General features: G+C 40.0%; 1 protein-coding gene across 1 annotated transcript; it reads left to right on the forward strand.

Annotated features, from left to right (window-relative positions):
• Nucleotides 1-10,697: 10,697 nt before the first annotated feature.
• On the forward strand, nt 10,698-13,988 carry LOC148691740 (uncharacterized). Its single transcript, XM_088683403.1, has 3 exons — nt 10,698-11,142; nt 11,344-11,651; nt 12,879-13,988. Exons 1-3 carry the CDS (start codon nt 10,698-10,700, stop codon nt 13,986-13,988), a joined length of 1,863 nt encoding a protein of 620 aa, XP_088539529.1.
• Nucleotides 13,989-17,155: the final 3,167 nt, after the last annotated feature.

Consider the following 17,155-nt stretch of genomic DNA (forward strand, 5'->3'; position numbering starts at 1 on the left):
TTCTCTTTGCTCACCATTTCTTTAGGCTGCCCTTTTGTAACTGAGACTTCCTAAGCCACTTGACAACGAGCAATGCAATCCATTCTCTGACGGCAAAGCTTATAGGATTTAGATATAACAGTATATGCAACGGCATGAGAATTGTAGTTATACCATCGTTGGTCACATAGCTCAGGTGGCTTAAAGGTATGTTAGGATGAACTCAGCTTCGGGAGATGGTATGTTGGGATGAACTCAACTTTTTTTTCTTTTCTTTCTCCCTTGGTAGATGGGATTCACCATGCTTATCATTGATGAAGGGAAATGATCAGCATCAACTAGCATGTGAGTTTTCTTCGGGAACTTGAGTTTGCCATTGTCAATTTAGATTTAGATGGCATCACGAAATATGACACAATTATTTGTCGTATGCTTGTTTGAGTTGTGATACTTTCAGTATGTCTTCCCTTTCAAATCTTTGACCTTAGCTATACTAGTTGGTCTCGAAGCAATGTTGTTTATCCAAACTAAATGTGCTCCTTGGTCGACTAATTCTACGACTCCAGTGTAGTTTATCCAAACTAAAGATGTTGTTAGTTGCCTCTATAATGCTGTTTATCCAACTGAAGATGTGTTAGCGGGAAAAAATAAAATAAAAGTCTCAAAGTGTTTGAGAGGTTTGCACAGGGTAGTTGTGTGTTGGATTGGAGAGGTTTGAATGATGCACTCCCTTCTCTATTTATAGTAATGATTTCCTACATGGTCGAGGTAGAATTTCACTTAGACTAGAATTCCTCAACCCAATCTTATTAGGTCTCGACCAATCCTAACCCTTATAAGACTCTGAACCAAGCTATAAATCACTTAGATTCATCCCCTGATTCTCGGCATCTTTTTTGACTCAAAACATCCTCAATTTTCAAGAATCCTCATCGTACTAGGATTTGATCACCTAACCCGTATCTAGATAAAACCATCTCTTGATAGGATTTGGCCGAACTCCACTGGGCTCGGCCCATGACAGAATATTCTTAGTATCCCTTTCTGGATCGAGCATAACTCTAGGCTTGACCCAAAGCATTCCCAAATAGGTCTACAACCAATTTTTACCATTAATCTAAACTGGAACAATCAAACAACGGAAGGCAACACAAACTAATATAGGACATGCAAAATCATATTAAATCTCGAAGGATCAAACTTGCTTTGATACCAGAGTGCGCGATGAACAAGACTACAAAATAATAAGAATATTATTACATACAGAATAATGGCTAAACAGTTACAAAACCCTAAGAGAGTTACAAAGTACCATATATATAGAAAAATAACCTAACCCTAACAGTAAAGAAATGAAACCCTAATACTAACGGGCTAGGCCCAAAAAACCAAACATTAATAAACCTAAATACTAATATTTTCCAACACCCCCGTCAAACTCATGGCGGTAGATGACATGAGTTTGCCAAAAACAGATGTAGAGGCAAGCTCTATTGTGCTAATTTTCGATACGAATTCCAATACGAAATTCCATTTGTACTAGTGCAAGTTTCTAGTGCCAGTACCAATGCAAGATTACAATGCTAGTGTCAGTGTAAGATTCGAATGTCAGTGCTAGTGCAGGATTCCATTGCCAATCCCACTTTATGATTCCAATGCTATTGCCAGTGTATGATTCCAATGCTAATGCAAGTGTGTGATTCCAATGCCAATGCAAGTTCCAGTGCAAACTTCCAATGTAATTGCCAACTTTCGAACAAACTTATGAACAAATAAGCAAGAAATAGAAACAAAAAAAAAAATCCAATTTACCACATTCACAACGTCACTTAAATGGTCACCAGTCTAAGAAATCGAACAATTGTTGCAAATGGCTACGACAGATTTCACGCAAAACAAGCTTAATAGACTTGGCAGGTTTAGATCAATGAAAGTGTGGAAACAGACCTAGTGATTGTGGTGGTGAATGTTGATTAACGCAACATAACAGGTGCTATGCAGTGTGATGGGTTTGATGGATCTCATCTTTGGTGTAGAAGGAATTACATGTTGGAATTTTTTAGATCGACGACCCTGGGGGGGGGGGGGAGGGGGCACTCTAACAACACTGATACTATCCCTAACTTTACCACCTAGACCTTGGTATTAGTTAAAGTAGGGTAATCATATTTAAAGCCCCCTTGTTGACTTCCTCCATCGATGTGGGACTGCAAATATGCTCCCTCATGTGTAACCAAATTTAGTGGTTCACACATGGAGATTCACACATTGGCAATTGAAATTCAGAGGTCGGCTCCAATGGAAGTTCCCGAAGTGCCTCATAAGAACTCAGAGGTCGGCTTTATGTTAACAGTCCAAGCTTGTTTCCAAGGCCACATTTCCTTGTGACAAGCCTTTGGTTTGCACGGGCCCGTAACCTTGGGCTTTGATACCATGTTGAAAATTTTTAGATCGGGGAGCCCGGGAGGACCCCGCTTTAACGACACCGATACTGTCCCCAACTTTACCACATGCCTAATCTGTCAGGTGTGGAGTTTTACCACAAAAGGCGTCAGTATTAGTTAGAGTAGGGTATCATATTTAAAGCCACCCTTGTTGACTTCCCCATCGATGTGGGACTGCCAACATTACAGGCGAGGTGTGAGTAGCAGATGGTGGTTCAATGGTTGCACCAGTCAAGTGCGGTGCAGCAAAGTTGGATTCAGGTGCGGGTGCAAATTGAGGTGATCCAACGTGGAGACAAACTCGATCTGAGTTTGTGGTTCTTGGGTCCAGGTTTCGTCAAAACCAGTGGCAAGTATAAGATTGCTAGGGATGCAGGTCAGACGCCAGAGTACCGGACAAGAACGAACGACGAACAATGAACAATGACAACTTTTTATTTTATTTTATTTTTTGGTCTAGAACCAATTTTCACGATTGATCTAAGCTGGAACAATCAAACAATGGAAGGCAACATAAACTAATACAGGACATGCAAGAGTAGATTAAAGCCCGAGGGATCAAACCTGCTAGGATACCAGAATGCGCGATGAATAAGACTACAAAATAAGAAGAATATTATTAAATAAAGAATAATGTCGAAACAGCTACAAAACCCTAAAAGACTACTTCGTCACTACCTTGTTATATTAAAGAGTTACAAAGTAGCATATATTTAGAAAACTAAGGGCTTTTTAGCCAAATAGTGCTTGAGAATTGCATAACTCATCAATTTGGTCCCTGAGATTTGAAATCAATTGAAGTGGTCCCTGAGTTTGTCCACCATCAATCATTTTCATCATTCCTTGAAAAATTATGTTAAATACGGACCAAATGACAAAAATAGCCTCAATGTAATAAGCAATGGGCCAAAAAAATTTGACTAAATTGAGTGTATTTTTGTCTATTACCTTTATTTAATGGAATGTTTTCTAGGAATGACCAAAATGATTAATGATAGACAAACTCAGGGACCACCTTTATTGATTTCAAATCTCCAGGACCAAAGTGAGAATTATGTAAATCTCAAGATTATTTTGGCTAAAAAGCCAAAATTAACCTAACCTTAACTGGAAAAGAAACGAAACCCTAATACTAACGGGCTAGGCCCAAAAAACCAAACTTTAATAAACCTAAACACTAATATTTCCAACAGTTGGTACTTAGCATTCCTCGTTTGTTGTATTTCTTATGCTGATCAACCTGCTTACCAAAGCTATCCATCAGCCTCGTCATGGTGTTTTTGCTCCAACTTAGCTGATCAGGCTCATTCAATTTGTGGGTGGGTGTGGGGGGTGGGGTGTTAGAATAGATTTGGTTAATCCAAAATCTTGTTTGTAATTAGAGGAATGTAATTTTCTATTGTAATTCTTTAGAATTCCTTCAACATATGAGTTTTCTTAGACACTATATATATTGTAAATATTGTATCAGAATAATTGAAGGAGTCATAATTCTTTAGAATTCCGTCAAGGTATGAGTTTTGTCATACCTTATATATACTGTAAATATTGTATCAGAATAATTAAATAATTGTACAATAAATTTAAATCTCCAAGCTTTGTTTCGCACTGGCAAGGAATTAATTATTTTGTGTAAGTGAAAGCTGGTATGATCCAAAGGGAAAATGGTGGCAGCATCACTGTGCTTAAATCAGCAGAGTTCCATGTACAAAAGAATACTACTAATATGAAGAGTCAATGAAAGCGAAATGACATAGAGGAACTCCAAAAATATTTGGTCAATGATCAAACAAATGCAAAGGCCACTGTAAACGTAGGATTTTAAAATCTAAAAATATAGGCATGCATATACTCAACGGACCACATGTAAAGGACGGAAGAAATTTTGGATCTCTCACTTGGAATGTCGTTTATTTTTTAAAATTTGATTTGAATTTAAATTTCAAATACAATCTGAGACAAGTTCGTTTTATATAGCTTCGGGTGACAAGACCATATTTCAGCTTGTTCTTTCTCCATCTGGAGAGATCCCTAGGTCACAATTCATATTTTAGAGAAGGCAGTCAGATTAAGTTTAGTGGTTTTTTATTTTATTTCATATTCATTTAATTATTTTTAAGCTCGACCCTGAATTTCTCTGTTTCAATTGAAGGAAATAGGGTTTCAGCTAACCTCCATATTTGTACAATAGAAAACGAATGATAAAAGTTCAGGAAAAAAATGCACACTTAATTCAACCGATCGATCAGCCAATATTTTCTAATGAATAATACTAAGTAGATTAAATTTGTAAATTAAATAATGTGTTAACAATAAAAAATAAGCACGTTAATCGACAGTTAAAGAATAATCTAATCATCAACTTTTATGTCATTTAATTAATTTTCAAATTTAATCTTTCTAACATTAACCCTTTTCTAATTGAAGATGCCACGAACTTATGCTTGCGTCTTTGTTTGTTTTATCCTTTTCTCTCTCTTTTTCATTTTTGTTGGTAGAGAGCTAAACATGATCAGTGCCTGCTTTGAGGAAAGCAACTTGTGCAATTGCACAGGACCCCCACCTTGAAAGGGCTCCTAGATTAATTAACTTTACGATCTTATTACTTTGTTTCCTTTTTGGGATGAGAGGTAAAGAGATTCATGAAAGAATATGTGGATTTTCTACTTCAAATTTTTAATATCGAAGACTAATTTTCGATTTAAAGTTTTATTATTAGGAAGTTTATTTGAACCAATATAAACTCTCTTTACAATCAGCGTATTCCTTACACCCATATTATTTTTAATTAAATTATCAATATCTCTTTAAATCCAAATTTCTATTTAAACTATCTTTACAAACCCAATTCATTATGTAATTTATCTTTACACCCATTTAAAAAATAAAATACCAAAATCAAAGCATGCTCTCTCTAACGTTCTATCCTTCTAACAGTTGCTTTTGATGGAGTTTTCATCACCCTCTATGACGTTGCTCTCGATAAATCTCACGTTGCCTTGTGTGACGATGTATGTGGCATATAAATCTAAGCAAGGGTAGACTGACTTATAAATTTTAGATGATATAAAGGCTTATAAGTTATAATCTATAAGCAGGGGTAGACTGACTTAGGGGCAAGGGAGGTCTGTTGACCCTCCAAACTTCGGTGAGTCTTTATGGATGACTTGGGTGCCCCTTTGAAGGTTGGAGTTGCCCTTCATATATGCCCTCCAATGAATGAACAGGTAATCTCAAAGAATGAACAAAGTATCATCATTCTTGGACAAACATATTAATGAGGCAATGATATCAATCAATTTGTTAGTGTGTTCAAAATAAGTGTGTTCCTTTGTTAAGCATTCATATGGGAGTTGCCTTGGAACATGTTAGTTACCCACACAAATAAGGCATTAACAGATCTGCAGTATGCCTTTGCAAATAACTTCAAACCTACCAAGACTCGATGAAATGGCGATATGCATGTTATTTATGTTAAAAACAAAATTGTATGTTGCACTATTCTTACTGACCTTCCTAATAATATTCCTGGAGCCTCCACTGCCTATAAGCATGTATATGGCTAGATGAATCATGTTTGATCGGACAAAATTGAAGTAGAGGAAATTAAAACACTACCTTATACCTTAAGCACACTTACGAATGAGGAGGCCAGTTCCTTTGCTTACAAAATACAACACTGAACACCGGAAAAAGGACAATTAATCGTCTGGTAAATGAAGCAAAGTGGTGGTGTAATGAAGAGAGCAAAAGTGGTGGTGTAATGAAGAGAGCAAAGTGGCAGTGTAATGAAGAGAGTTAAAGTGGTGGTGCAATGAAGAATCAAATGAAAAGAGCTGGAAAGAATGCTAAACGATGAAACAAAGTATGTAGCTGTTATTGGTTTGGCTAATTAGAATTTAGCTTGCATTCAAAAGACTAATATTATCAGTATGATATTATAAGAACCCCAACATGAGAAACTTAACTAGTCCATGTTGTCTATTACCTAACTGTTAGAGTCTTTGACTCTCGAATTAAGTAGTAGCAATTTGATATGCAAAAAGACTAATATTATCAGTATGATATTATAAGAACCCCAACATGAGAAACTTAACTAGTGCATGTTGTCTATTACCTAACCGTTAGAGTCTTTGACTCTCGAATTAAGTAGTAGCAATTTGATATGCAAAAAGAACAAGAAAAGACTTGGGAAACTTATACACCCAGCAGCATATCACAATGTAAGTATATGACATATAAACCAATAATTTAACTCTTGTATAAATCGATTCATATCTTAGTCAGATGATCCAAAACTTCAAAACTACCATCCATCTGTCAAAGAGAGTTTGGTTTTCTCTATGAGAGAGTCTTAGAATTTTTGCTAGAACAAAATGCAGGAGGAAAATTACGCGATGGTTAGGGTTTGATTATTGGGTATGGATTTATGATATATCTTATTTTTCTTGTTAACTTCATTTCGTACTTGATGCTAATTATGCAATACGTTAATACAACATTTCCCATTTAAAATTTAAGTTGGGTTTAGAAAAAGGTTATATGGGTTCAAATAGAATTTTCCTTTACTATGTTATTCATCATTTTGTTTTGTTTCATGGCTTCTTTTACTACTGATTTTGTTGATTGATAACATCATTTTATGTATAACTTTTCTTTTAATTATGATAAATACATGATAACCTTTTATTGTTTTAGTACATTTTGGTGAGATTACGTAATAAGATACGAGGGCAAAATGATCCTTTTATAATTTCTACATAGGGCTCTCAAAATCTCAAAAACGCCCTTGAACATGATATGAGTTTGAAAGCTAAATTGAACTTTTTGAAAATCTTTGGAGGGGTTTTGATATGGAGTTTAAACTCGCATGCATCTTATTTGGTATGAAATTCCACCTAAAATGTCATGTTAGACGACTGCTAGATAATGATTGACAAAATGTCTATCAAGCTTAACTAATTGTTTGGACTCGATTTTGCATCATCGACTCCTTTAATTAAGGCCGTTAGATTTTAATTTTTTTTTCTAGATATTACTATTGGATTATTGTAGTAATCATTTTGTGGAAATATTTTTATGAGCTTGAAAAAGTCTAGATTTTTTTTCTTTTGTTTTTTGACCAAACGATATCATCTACATTAAGGGGGAGAGAGTGGGCTTAGCTTCACAATGGGCTAGCAATAGTGTGGTTCAAATTCACCTTTGGTGAGAATTGAACCTAAGACCTCTTACTCTTACAAGTGAAGACGAATACTACTAGACCATAGTATTTAGTGGGTTGAAAAGTGTAGATTGAAATCAAGGATTCACGGGTCTGTTTGGGATTTTCCCTATGGTTGAGGATTACCTTCCATGTAAGTCATGCAAGTGGGGATTGATGGGTCAATATTATACTATATATTTTACCTTTATCTTAGTACTAATTTATTGGTTACTTTGGTGAGATTTTGATACTTTGAATTATATTTCCAATGTAGGATAGTCGACTTCCTCTGGACCAAATGGTATTTAAATGGACGAATTTTGGAGTCATATCAATTGGAGAATGTTCGTTAGTCTTTCAACTTGATATGTTAGTCTTTCAACTTGATTGTATCAAAGTTTCAGATTTTCTACCGAACGGTTGATTTTTTGGTGATGGAATAAAGGAGCATCGCCCAGTGTTGTCAAAGTGATGTTTTGGGCTTAATTGGGTTTTTTGACGTCCAAGATGGTGTCATTTAAGGTGATAGCAGAATCCTAGTGCTTTTATAATTTAATTTTTGAAAACCGTTTTCTTTTTTGTTAATTTTATTTTGCCGATTTATTTAATTAGTTTTTTAAATTCGTTTTTATTATTTTAAACCACCAAATCACCTTTTTCCAAACTTGGTTTTAAGTAATTAATTAAGATTTGATTTAACATAAATTATTCATTCAATCCCTGATGAGAACGAACTTGCTAGAGCCATCTATACTACAATTACTTTGTTCTCTTGCAAGTATTTTAAGTATTTTTATCCCTACTTTTGCAAATGGTAAAAATCCTATCAGGGATCTAGAGTATAACTTGAGGAAGACAATGTGAGTTATGGATAGTTGGCAAGGAGATAAAGATGGCTTGCACCTGGATATGGCAAATCAAATTAAATGGAGATAAAGCTCAGATAATCATCAATTAAATTTGATAAAAGTTGGAGTGGATTGGTGTCACATCCCCGCCCGGGACGGATCACTTCCCGGGCCCGCTCCACTACCGTAGCACGATATTGTCCGCTTTGGGCTTATCATTCCCTCACGGTTTTGTTTTTGCCCACTCACGCTTTTGTTTTGCGCCCCTCCAGGTTCTAGCTTTTCAGTTGGTTTAGTGGTTCCCCAGAGGGCTTTCCCGGCATTGCTGACAGACGATCACCAGCGTATGTCCACCTTTGGGTGCACTGTTGTAACGCTATTTTAGTTTGGACTGCTTTAGGCTTTCTGCTCTGAATCTGTGTCTCACTTACGCTAGCACTTATTACTTCTACCTTATGTATGCTAGTTCTTATTTATTCTTACTTTTGTGTTACTATTTTTAATTGTTTCCGCACTGTGCACATGGTTACGTCACTTCCACGTGACGACCAGCATGCCCTGATCTCGGTTGAGGTGTGTCAGTTTGGTATCAGAGCCTAGGTTTGGCAGTCCTGTGTCTTTGTGAGTATTCTAATGATTTTGGTGCCTTCTGTCAGAACTATGCCGCCTCGTCGGGAACCACGTCGCTCTGCTGAGCCTAGTTTCCCCGATATTGCTCAGCTGGGGGAAGCTATTGCTACAGCCATTCAGTCGGCGATCCGCCCTCCCCAGAGGACTCCTCTGGAGACTATGTACAATTTGAAGTTGGATAAGTTTGAGGGTAATGAAGGTCATGAGGGTGCGGAGCGATGGTTAGAGCACATTGAGAAGACTTTTCGTGTTCTGAATAGTCAGGGGAATCTTCCTGTCGAGAAGTGGGTAGAGACGACCTCGTGGTTTCTGGGTTCGGAGTCTGCAGCCTGGTGGGAGCAGGAACTTCGTCGTTTGACTGCAGCTGTGAAGATGGATTGGAATGTTTTCATTAATTTATTCAAGAGAAGGTTTGTGCCCCCTGAGTACATCGATCGTAAGAAGCAGGAATTTACTGAGTTGAAACAGAGGAAGATGACAGCGAATGAGTATTATCGGAAGTTCACTAATTTGTCTCGTTATCATCCTGAGATTGTTGGTAATCCGGTGGAGATGCTTCGTCGTTTTCGCTTAGGTACTAAGAAGAAATGGTGTTCGATGGCGACCACTACCCACTGTGATACTTACCAGGATTTTTATGAGGTTCTACTGAGAGTTGAGGACTCTGAAAACATATCGAGCGAGAGTGATGAGGAAGAGAAGAATGGTAATCAGAAGAAAGATGTTAAGGGTAAAGGTCGAGCGTCGCTCGGGCCTCGTCAGACTCAGAATTTCAAGAGGGGTGGTACTAGTTCTAGCTCTTCTAGCGGTGGTTTCAGCGCCACTGGTCAGGGACGTGGAGGTAGGTTTGCTGGTGGTGCTAGAGGCCAGAGACAGGGTGATGGTGGCCGAGGTCGGGCCCCACTTTGCCACAGGTGTAATAATCGGCACTTTGGTGAGTGTAGGCGTGGCAGCAGTGGTTGTTTTACTTGTGGGTAGATGGGACATCGAGCTGCGAATTGTCCCTAGAGTCAGCAGCAGAAGCCGCAGCAGACTTTCTTGCCGCCACCTGCACCTATCCAGCAAATTCAGGGTCCGAGTAGTTATGGGCAGGCAGGTCGAGGTGGTGCCTATCACTATCAGGGTGATGCTGTTCCTTATGCCCCGGGACAGTATCAGTATCCCCAGGACCCATATTCTCAGGGTGGTTATCCTCCGTACTCTAGCGGCTATATACCGTATCCTCCAGCTTCAGTAGGCGGTTCTTAGTGGTTTCAGGGAGGACAGTTTTAGCAGGGTGAGATTGCTTCGAGTAGTGCGGGGTCTTCGAGGCAGTCTGGTCAGCCCAGTCAGGGGTGTGGTACTCAGAGTCGCGGTGGTCAGACAAGCAGAGGTCGCGGTGGACGACAGCAGACCCAGGGGCGTATTCATAATATTTCGCTGCAGGACGCTCAGAACAATCCGGATCTGATCATGGGTACGTTAAATATACTTGGTTATTTTGCTAGAGTATTAATTAATTGCGGAGCTACACATTCTGTGATTTCTCATACATTTGCTCAAGTGACGCAACCTCGCCCCACACCTCTAGGGTACGATTCAGAGTTCGCTATGCCTAGAGGAGAGAGATGTATTGTTGATCGGGTGTACCCAGGGTGCCCAGTGATAGTTGAGGGTGTTGTTATGCCAGCTGATCTTATCCCGTTAGATATTGTTGACTTTGATGTGATTCTGGGCACAGATTGGTTGCATTTCTATTGTGCCAATATTGATTGCTACGGGAAAATAGTTACGTTCCATCGTCCTGGACTACCTGTGGTTACTTTCGTGGGTGAGCAGAGTGGGGTGAGACATGGCATTATCTCTGCTGTGAAAGCGAAAAGGTTGTTGTCTAAAGGTTGTCAGGGGTACTTAGCTCATGTGGTGTTGGATGAGGTCGTTCCTAGTCGAGTTGAGGATGTGAGGGTAGTCAGACATTTTCCTGATGTTTTCCCCGAGGATTTACCTGGTTTACCACCAGATCGAGACATGGAATTTACCATTGAGTTGCTTCCAGGTACTAATCCTATTTCTTTGACCCCTTATCGTATGGCTCCCGCTGAGTCAAGGGAATTGAAAGTTCAGTTGCAGGAATTAGTGGATAAAGGTTTCATTCAGCCTAGTACTTCACCGTGGGGAGCTCCAGTACTGTTTGTGACGAAGAAAGATGGAACCTTGAGGCTATGTATTGATTATCGGCAATTGAATCGGGTGACGATTAAAAACCGTTATCCGTTGCCACGTATCGATGATTTGTTTGATCAGCTTCGAGGTGCTTGTATATTCTCCAAGATTGACTTGAGGTCTGGATATTATCAGCTGAAGATTTGTAGGGATGACGTTCCTAAGACAACGTTCAGGACTCGTTATGGTCATTACGAGTTTCTGGTTATGCCATTTGGTTTGACGAATGCACCAGCTGCTTTTATGGATTTGATGAACCGGGTATTCCAGCCATATTTGGATAGGTTTGTTATTGTTTTCATTGACGACATTCTGGTGTATTCGAAGTCGAAGGCGGAGCATGTTCGGCATCTTACTTTGGTGTTGAAAAGGTTGAGGGAACACCTATTGTATGCTAAGTTTAGCAAGTGCCAGTTTTGGTTAGACCAAGTTGCGTTTTTGGGGCACGTTATTTCTGCTCAGGGTATTTTGGTGGACCCTCAGAAGGTCGCAGCGGTGGAGAATTGGGAGCAACTGCAAACCGTCACTGAGGTGAGAAGTTTCCATGGTTTGGCGGGGTATTATCGGAGATTTGTTAAGGATTTCTCCGTGATTGCTTTACCGCTGACGAGATTGATGAGGAAGGATGTTAAATTTGAGTGGGATGATAAGTGTGAGCAGAGTTTTCAGCAGCTGAAGCATTGTCTCACTCATGCACATGTTTTGGCGCTCCCGGACGATAGTGGTGATTTCGAGGTTTATAGCGATGCTTCCTTGAATGGTCTGGGATGCTTGTTAATGCAGCATGGTAGGGTGATCGCTTATGCTTCACGTCAGTTGAAACCTCATGAGTTGAATTACCCTACACATGATTTGGAGTTGGCTGCTATTATCTTTGCGTTGAAGTTGTGGAGACACTATCTTTATGGAGAGAAATGTAGGATCTTTACAGATCACAAGAGTCTTCAGTATCTTTTTACTCAGAAGGAACTTAATCTTCGTCAACGAAGGTGGATGGAGTTGCTCAGCGACTACGACTGTACAATTGATTATCACCCTGGTCGTGCAAATGTAGTTACTAATGGGCTTAGCAGGAAGTCTTAGGGCCGCATTAATGCGTTGTATGCAAGTCGTATTCCTCTTTTGGCGGACTTGCGTTCTACGGGAGTGAGGTTAGAAGCAGAAGGTCGAGATGTGGCTTTACTTGCTAATTTTCAAGTTAGGCCCATTTTAGTTGATCGCGTACGTGAAGCCCAGGTGGCTGATAGGGAGATTCAGGAATTAATCCAAGCTCGAGATCAAGGAAGGATGAGAGACCTCAGAGTGCGTGATTCGGATGGCATGTTGATGCAAGAGGGGAGAATGTTTGTGCCGAATAATTTGGATTTAAAGAAAGAAATTCTCGATGAAGCACATATCTCGGCTTATACCATGCATCCAGGAGCTACTAAAATGTATCATACCATTCGACCATTTTATTATTGGCCGGGTATGAAGAGGGAGATAGCTGAGTATGTGAGTAGGTGTGCTATTTGTCAGCAAGTTAAAGTGGAAAGGAAGAAGCCGTTTGGGTTGTTGCAGCCGCTTCCCGTTCCAGAGTGGAAATGGGAAAATATTACCATGGATTTTGTGTACAAGCTTCCGCGTACACATAATGGTTTCGATGGCATTTGGGTGATCGTTGATCGGCTCACTAAGTCGGCACATTTCATTCCAGTAAGAGAGAAGTATTCTTTGAGTCGTTTAGCGGAGTTGTTTGTCTCGAAGATTGTGAAGTACCATGGTGTCCCTGTGAGTATTGTCTCGGACCGTGATCCACGATTTACATCTAAGTTTTGGGTGGCTTTTCAAGAAGCTTTGGGTACGAGACTACTTTACAGTACGGCGTATCATCCTCAGACGGACGGACAATCAGAGAGAACTATTCAAACTTTGGAAGATATGTTGAGAACTTCGATGTTGCAGTTTGGTGATGCTTGGCACCAACGGTTGGATTTGATGGAATTTGCTTATAATAACAGCTTTCATTCAAGTATTGGCATGGCGCCATTTGAGGCATTATATGGTAGAGCTTGTCGCACACCGTTATGTTGGTCAGAGGTTGGAGAAAGAGTCTTAGTGGGTCCAGAGATTGTTGAGGAGACTACTCAAAATGTTCAGGTAATTAAGTCTAACCTGAAAGCAGCCCAGGATAGGCAGAAGAGCTTAGCAGATCGGCATGCTACGGACAGAGCGTATAAGGTCGGAGATTGGGTATTTCTGAAGCTTTCACCGTGGAGAGGTGTTGTGAGATTTGGGAAGAAAGGCAAGTTGAGTCCCAGGTACATCGGACCATACATGGTCACAGAGCGAGTTGGTGAGGTAGCTTATAGGTTGGAGTTGCCTCCGGAGTTGGCTAGAGTGCATAACCTGTTTCACGTGTCCATGCTTCGACATTATGTTGCTGATCCGTCTTACGTGATACCTCCGCAACCCTTGGAGATTAATCCAGATTTAACTTATGTCGAGGAACCAGTGACGATACTAGATTGGAAGGAAAAGGTTCTGAGGAACTTAGTGAAAGTTTTGTGGAGGAATCATTCCATAGAGGAAGCCATGTGGGAAACGGAAGATCGGATGAGGGATTTGTATCCTAGATTGTTCTTTGGTCATTGGGGGTGGTGTTTGGTTGTTTTGAATTTCGGGACGAAATTCTATTAAGGTGGGTAGGTTGTGACAGCCCGTCCTGAGAATATCTAAAACGTACGTGTGAAAAGACAGTTTTGCCCCTAGTTCGTTTTCGTTGCGTTATTGGTTGTTTTGTGTTGTGTTGGCATGTGTAGGGCCACACACTCACACCCTCACTCTCCCTATCCCTCTGTCCCTTTCCCTGTCTCTGTCCCGAGTCTCTCTCTCCCTTCCCATTCACCTTAATACGCACAGACACACCCACAAGCACACTAAATCCTCACAGATCGAAGAAACTAAACCCATATTCGAACTCGTGGAGCTTGTAGGAACCCAACCGTACCATTTTCAGGTAAGAATATCAACGTTTTCATGTCGATTCCACGAAAGTCCAATTTTGGATACTATTCATGCAAACGTAATTTCTCACGTTTTAGGGAAAATGAAGCTTGTAGGTAGCTTGGTGAGGTCCTAAGGAGTCTTGGAGTAGTTCGTTTGAAGGATTTGGACGTCGGGATCACCGTATTCGAAGTTGGCCGGTTTTGGTAGTAATTTGGACGTCGGGATCTCCTAGGTCTAAGCTTCATTTTGGTAGTAATTTTATGAAATTTGGACGAAAAACGAGTGAGATATCGAAGTTTGAAGTTTTTCCAGTTTTCCGGCGCCGGCGACGTCGCCGGAGTCTTACCGGGGAAGAAGACGGAATATTCCGTCAAGTTTGACGGAATATTCCTGACGCCGTTGACGGAATCTGTCAAAACTGACGGAATATTCCTAACGGCATCAGTTGACGCCGTCAGCGTGCCAGGCACGTGCCTGCGCGTGGCCGGCACGTGTGGCGGTGCCTTGGCCGGCGCGTGGGGGCGCGTGCGGCGGTGGAAAATTTTTCTAAAAATTTGGGTGTGATCCTGAGGTTGTGTAGAGCACGTTGGTATATTCAATTGTCCAATTTGAGCAATGTATGAGAAGTTATTACGAAAGGAAGGTTATGTACTTTAAAAATTAACGTTTTTATAGTATTTTCGCATATAGGTGAGACGTACCCCGAGGACGAGCGTGGTCACTCGAGGCAGGGGGGCTATGATGCGAGAATTATACGCACACAAATTAAACCCTCTTTTTGTCAATTGTAGTATAAGTATAAGTAGGGATCGTTCTGGACCGGGGATTAGGAGGGATTGTTAATCACTTGGATTTGAATCAAAAACGTAAAAACAAGTTTAAAACGCTATACTAGACTCAAAGAATGCAAAACTTAAAATAAGATAGATTAAGACTAAGACTAAACAAAATATGGGGGGGGATTGAGGTTTGGACGAGATTAAACTAAAATGGATAGATTGTAAAGAAAACAAATTGTAAATACGAATTTGACGGAAATGAATGGATGGGAAGCTAGCTAAGGGGTTCATCTCCACACATGTTATACTTGCATACAAAACGATTTCTAATTGCTTTTCAATAAACCACGAATTCTCAACACTCCGGGTTAATTAGGTCCGCTTAAATTAACCGTCAAGTTTTCCTTAAATCAATGAATTGGATGATTGCATACGACAACCCAAAGCATTCCTCACAAGTTCCCTACATGAATTGCATAATAGAGATACAAGCAAGAATCATTAAGTTCTTTGAAAACTATAAGTGTTGACGAGGCATTCGTTACTATGAATTGCATGAAACTTATGCCAAGAATTTGTTTAACGCGATTGTTTATAAGCAACCTCCACTACTTGTGAATATAAGTTCATAACTATTACGTGAAACTCACTTATATTCTAGCGTCAAATTCATGCATGAAAATTAAGCGTCCACTCTCAATAAACATACATAAATAGGTTATCAATCAAACAGTTAAACAAATTGAATTCACAACTTATGAAACGTAATTAGAAGTAATCAAATCATATTGCAAGCATAAACATATATTTTGAATCCCCCCTAGCCAAGGGGGGTTTAGTTCCTCATACGTACAAAACAAAGAGAATTGAAATTAAACATTGAAATCAAAGAAACGCCTAAACATTCCAACAACTCAAACTTGAATTGTATGAACGTTTAGGCCCTCTTCTCTTCCTCTTTATTGTGGCACAAGGTCTAAGGGATGTTGTTGGTGTGTTGAATGGATTGGGGAATTATGGAAATGGATGAGGAGTGGTGAGAATGGTGCAGAAATGGATAGGAAGGCCACGGCAAGAAGGGGGAGTTGTGTTTGTGTTGTGTATGTACAGTAGAATGAAGTGGGGAGTGAATTGAATGCCAAATGAATGAAGTGTGTGTGGTTTATATAGGGAGAGAATGGATGGGAGAGCATGTGAATGATAGCTAGGAGAATGATTTGCTAGGTTGGAAATGCATGTGGATTAGGTGGAATGTATAAAGGGTACACGGCAAAGGGGGAATGTTGGTGCTGAAATTGCATGTGTGTGCATGTGAAAGCTGGAAATGCATGTGAAGATGCTGGAAATGGGAGTGAAAGCCACGGCAAGGGGATTTTTGGTGGTGTAAATGCATGTGTTTGTGGAGATGTAAAGCAAAGGATGTTTTGTGAATGATGGCAGGTTGTGTGATGGTGTTGTTGTGCATGTGCTTGCATTTGAAAGCTGGAATTGAAAAAGGGAAGACCATGTGCACAACAAAGAAGGATTTGTGGTGAAATGATGAAGAGAAGTTGCTGAAAATCTAAGGGGAAGGCACGGCAAGGATTTCAGGATGCATGTGTGTGTGAATGGTGGTGAAAATGCATGTGAGTGCATGTTTTGGTGCTGGAAATGCAAAAGTGAGCTGGAAAGGCAATGGGATGCACGGCATGGAATTGTTTTGGGTGCATGTGTGTGAATGTGTGGTGTCATTTAATTATGCACGGGTTAGGGCTGTTAAGGGGAGAGAAATGGGAGTGAATGTGGCTTAATGATTAAGGGGGAAAGCTTGGAAAGCATGTGGATGCTGGAAAGCAAAGGGATGCACGGCATGGAATTGTTTTGGGTGCATGTGTGTGAATGTGTGGCTTAATGATTAAGTGAATGAATATGTGGCTGCATGTGGGTTGGAAATGATGAAGGAAATGCATGAGTGACAACTAGATATGTTGATGAATGCATGTGTTGAATTGGTGGTGAATGTTGAAGAGTTGCATGTGGCTAGGTTGGTTGAATGATGATGATGCATGTGATTGGTGGGAACAAAGGGGGAAACAAGGC

The sequence above is a fragment of the Pyrus communis genome, chromosome 13 (genome assembly GCF_041283825.1).
Source record: "Pyrus communis isolate YQ-2024b chromosome 13, ASM4128382v1, whole genome shotgun sequence".
In the NCBI taxonomy this organism is placed as follows: Eukaryota; Viridiplantae; Streptophyta; class Magnoliopsida; order Rosales; family Rosaceae; genus Pyrus; species Pyrus communis.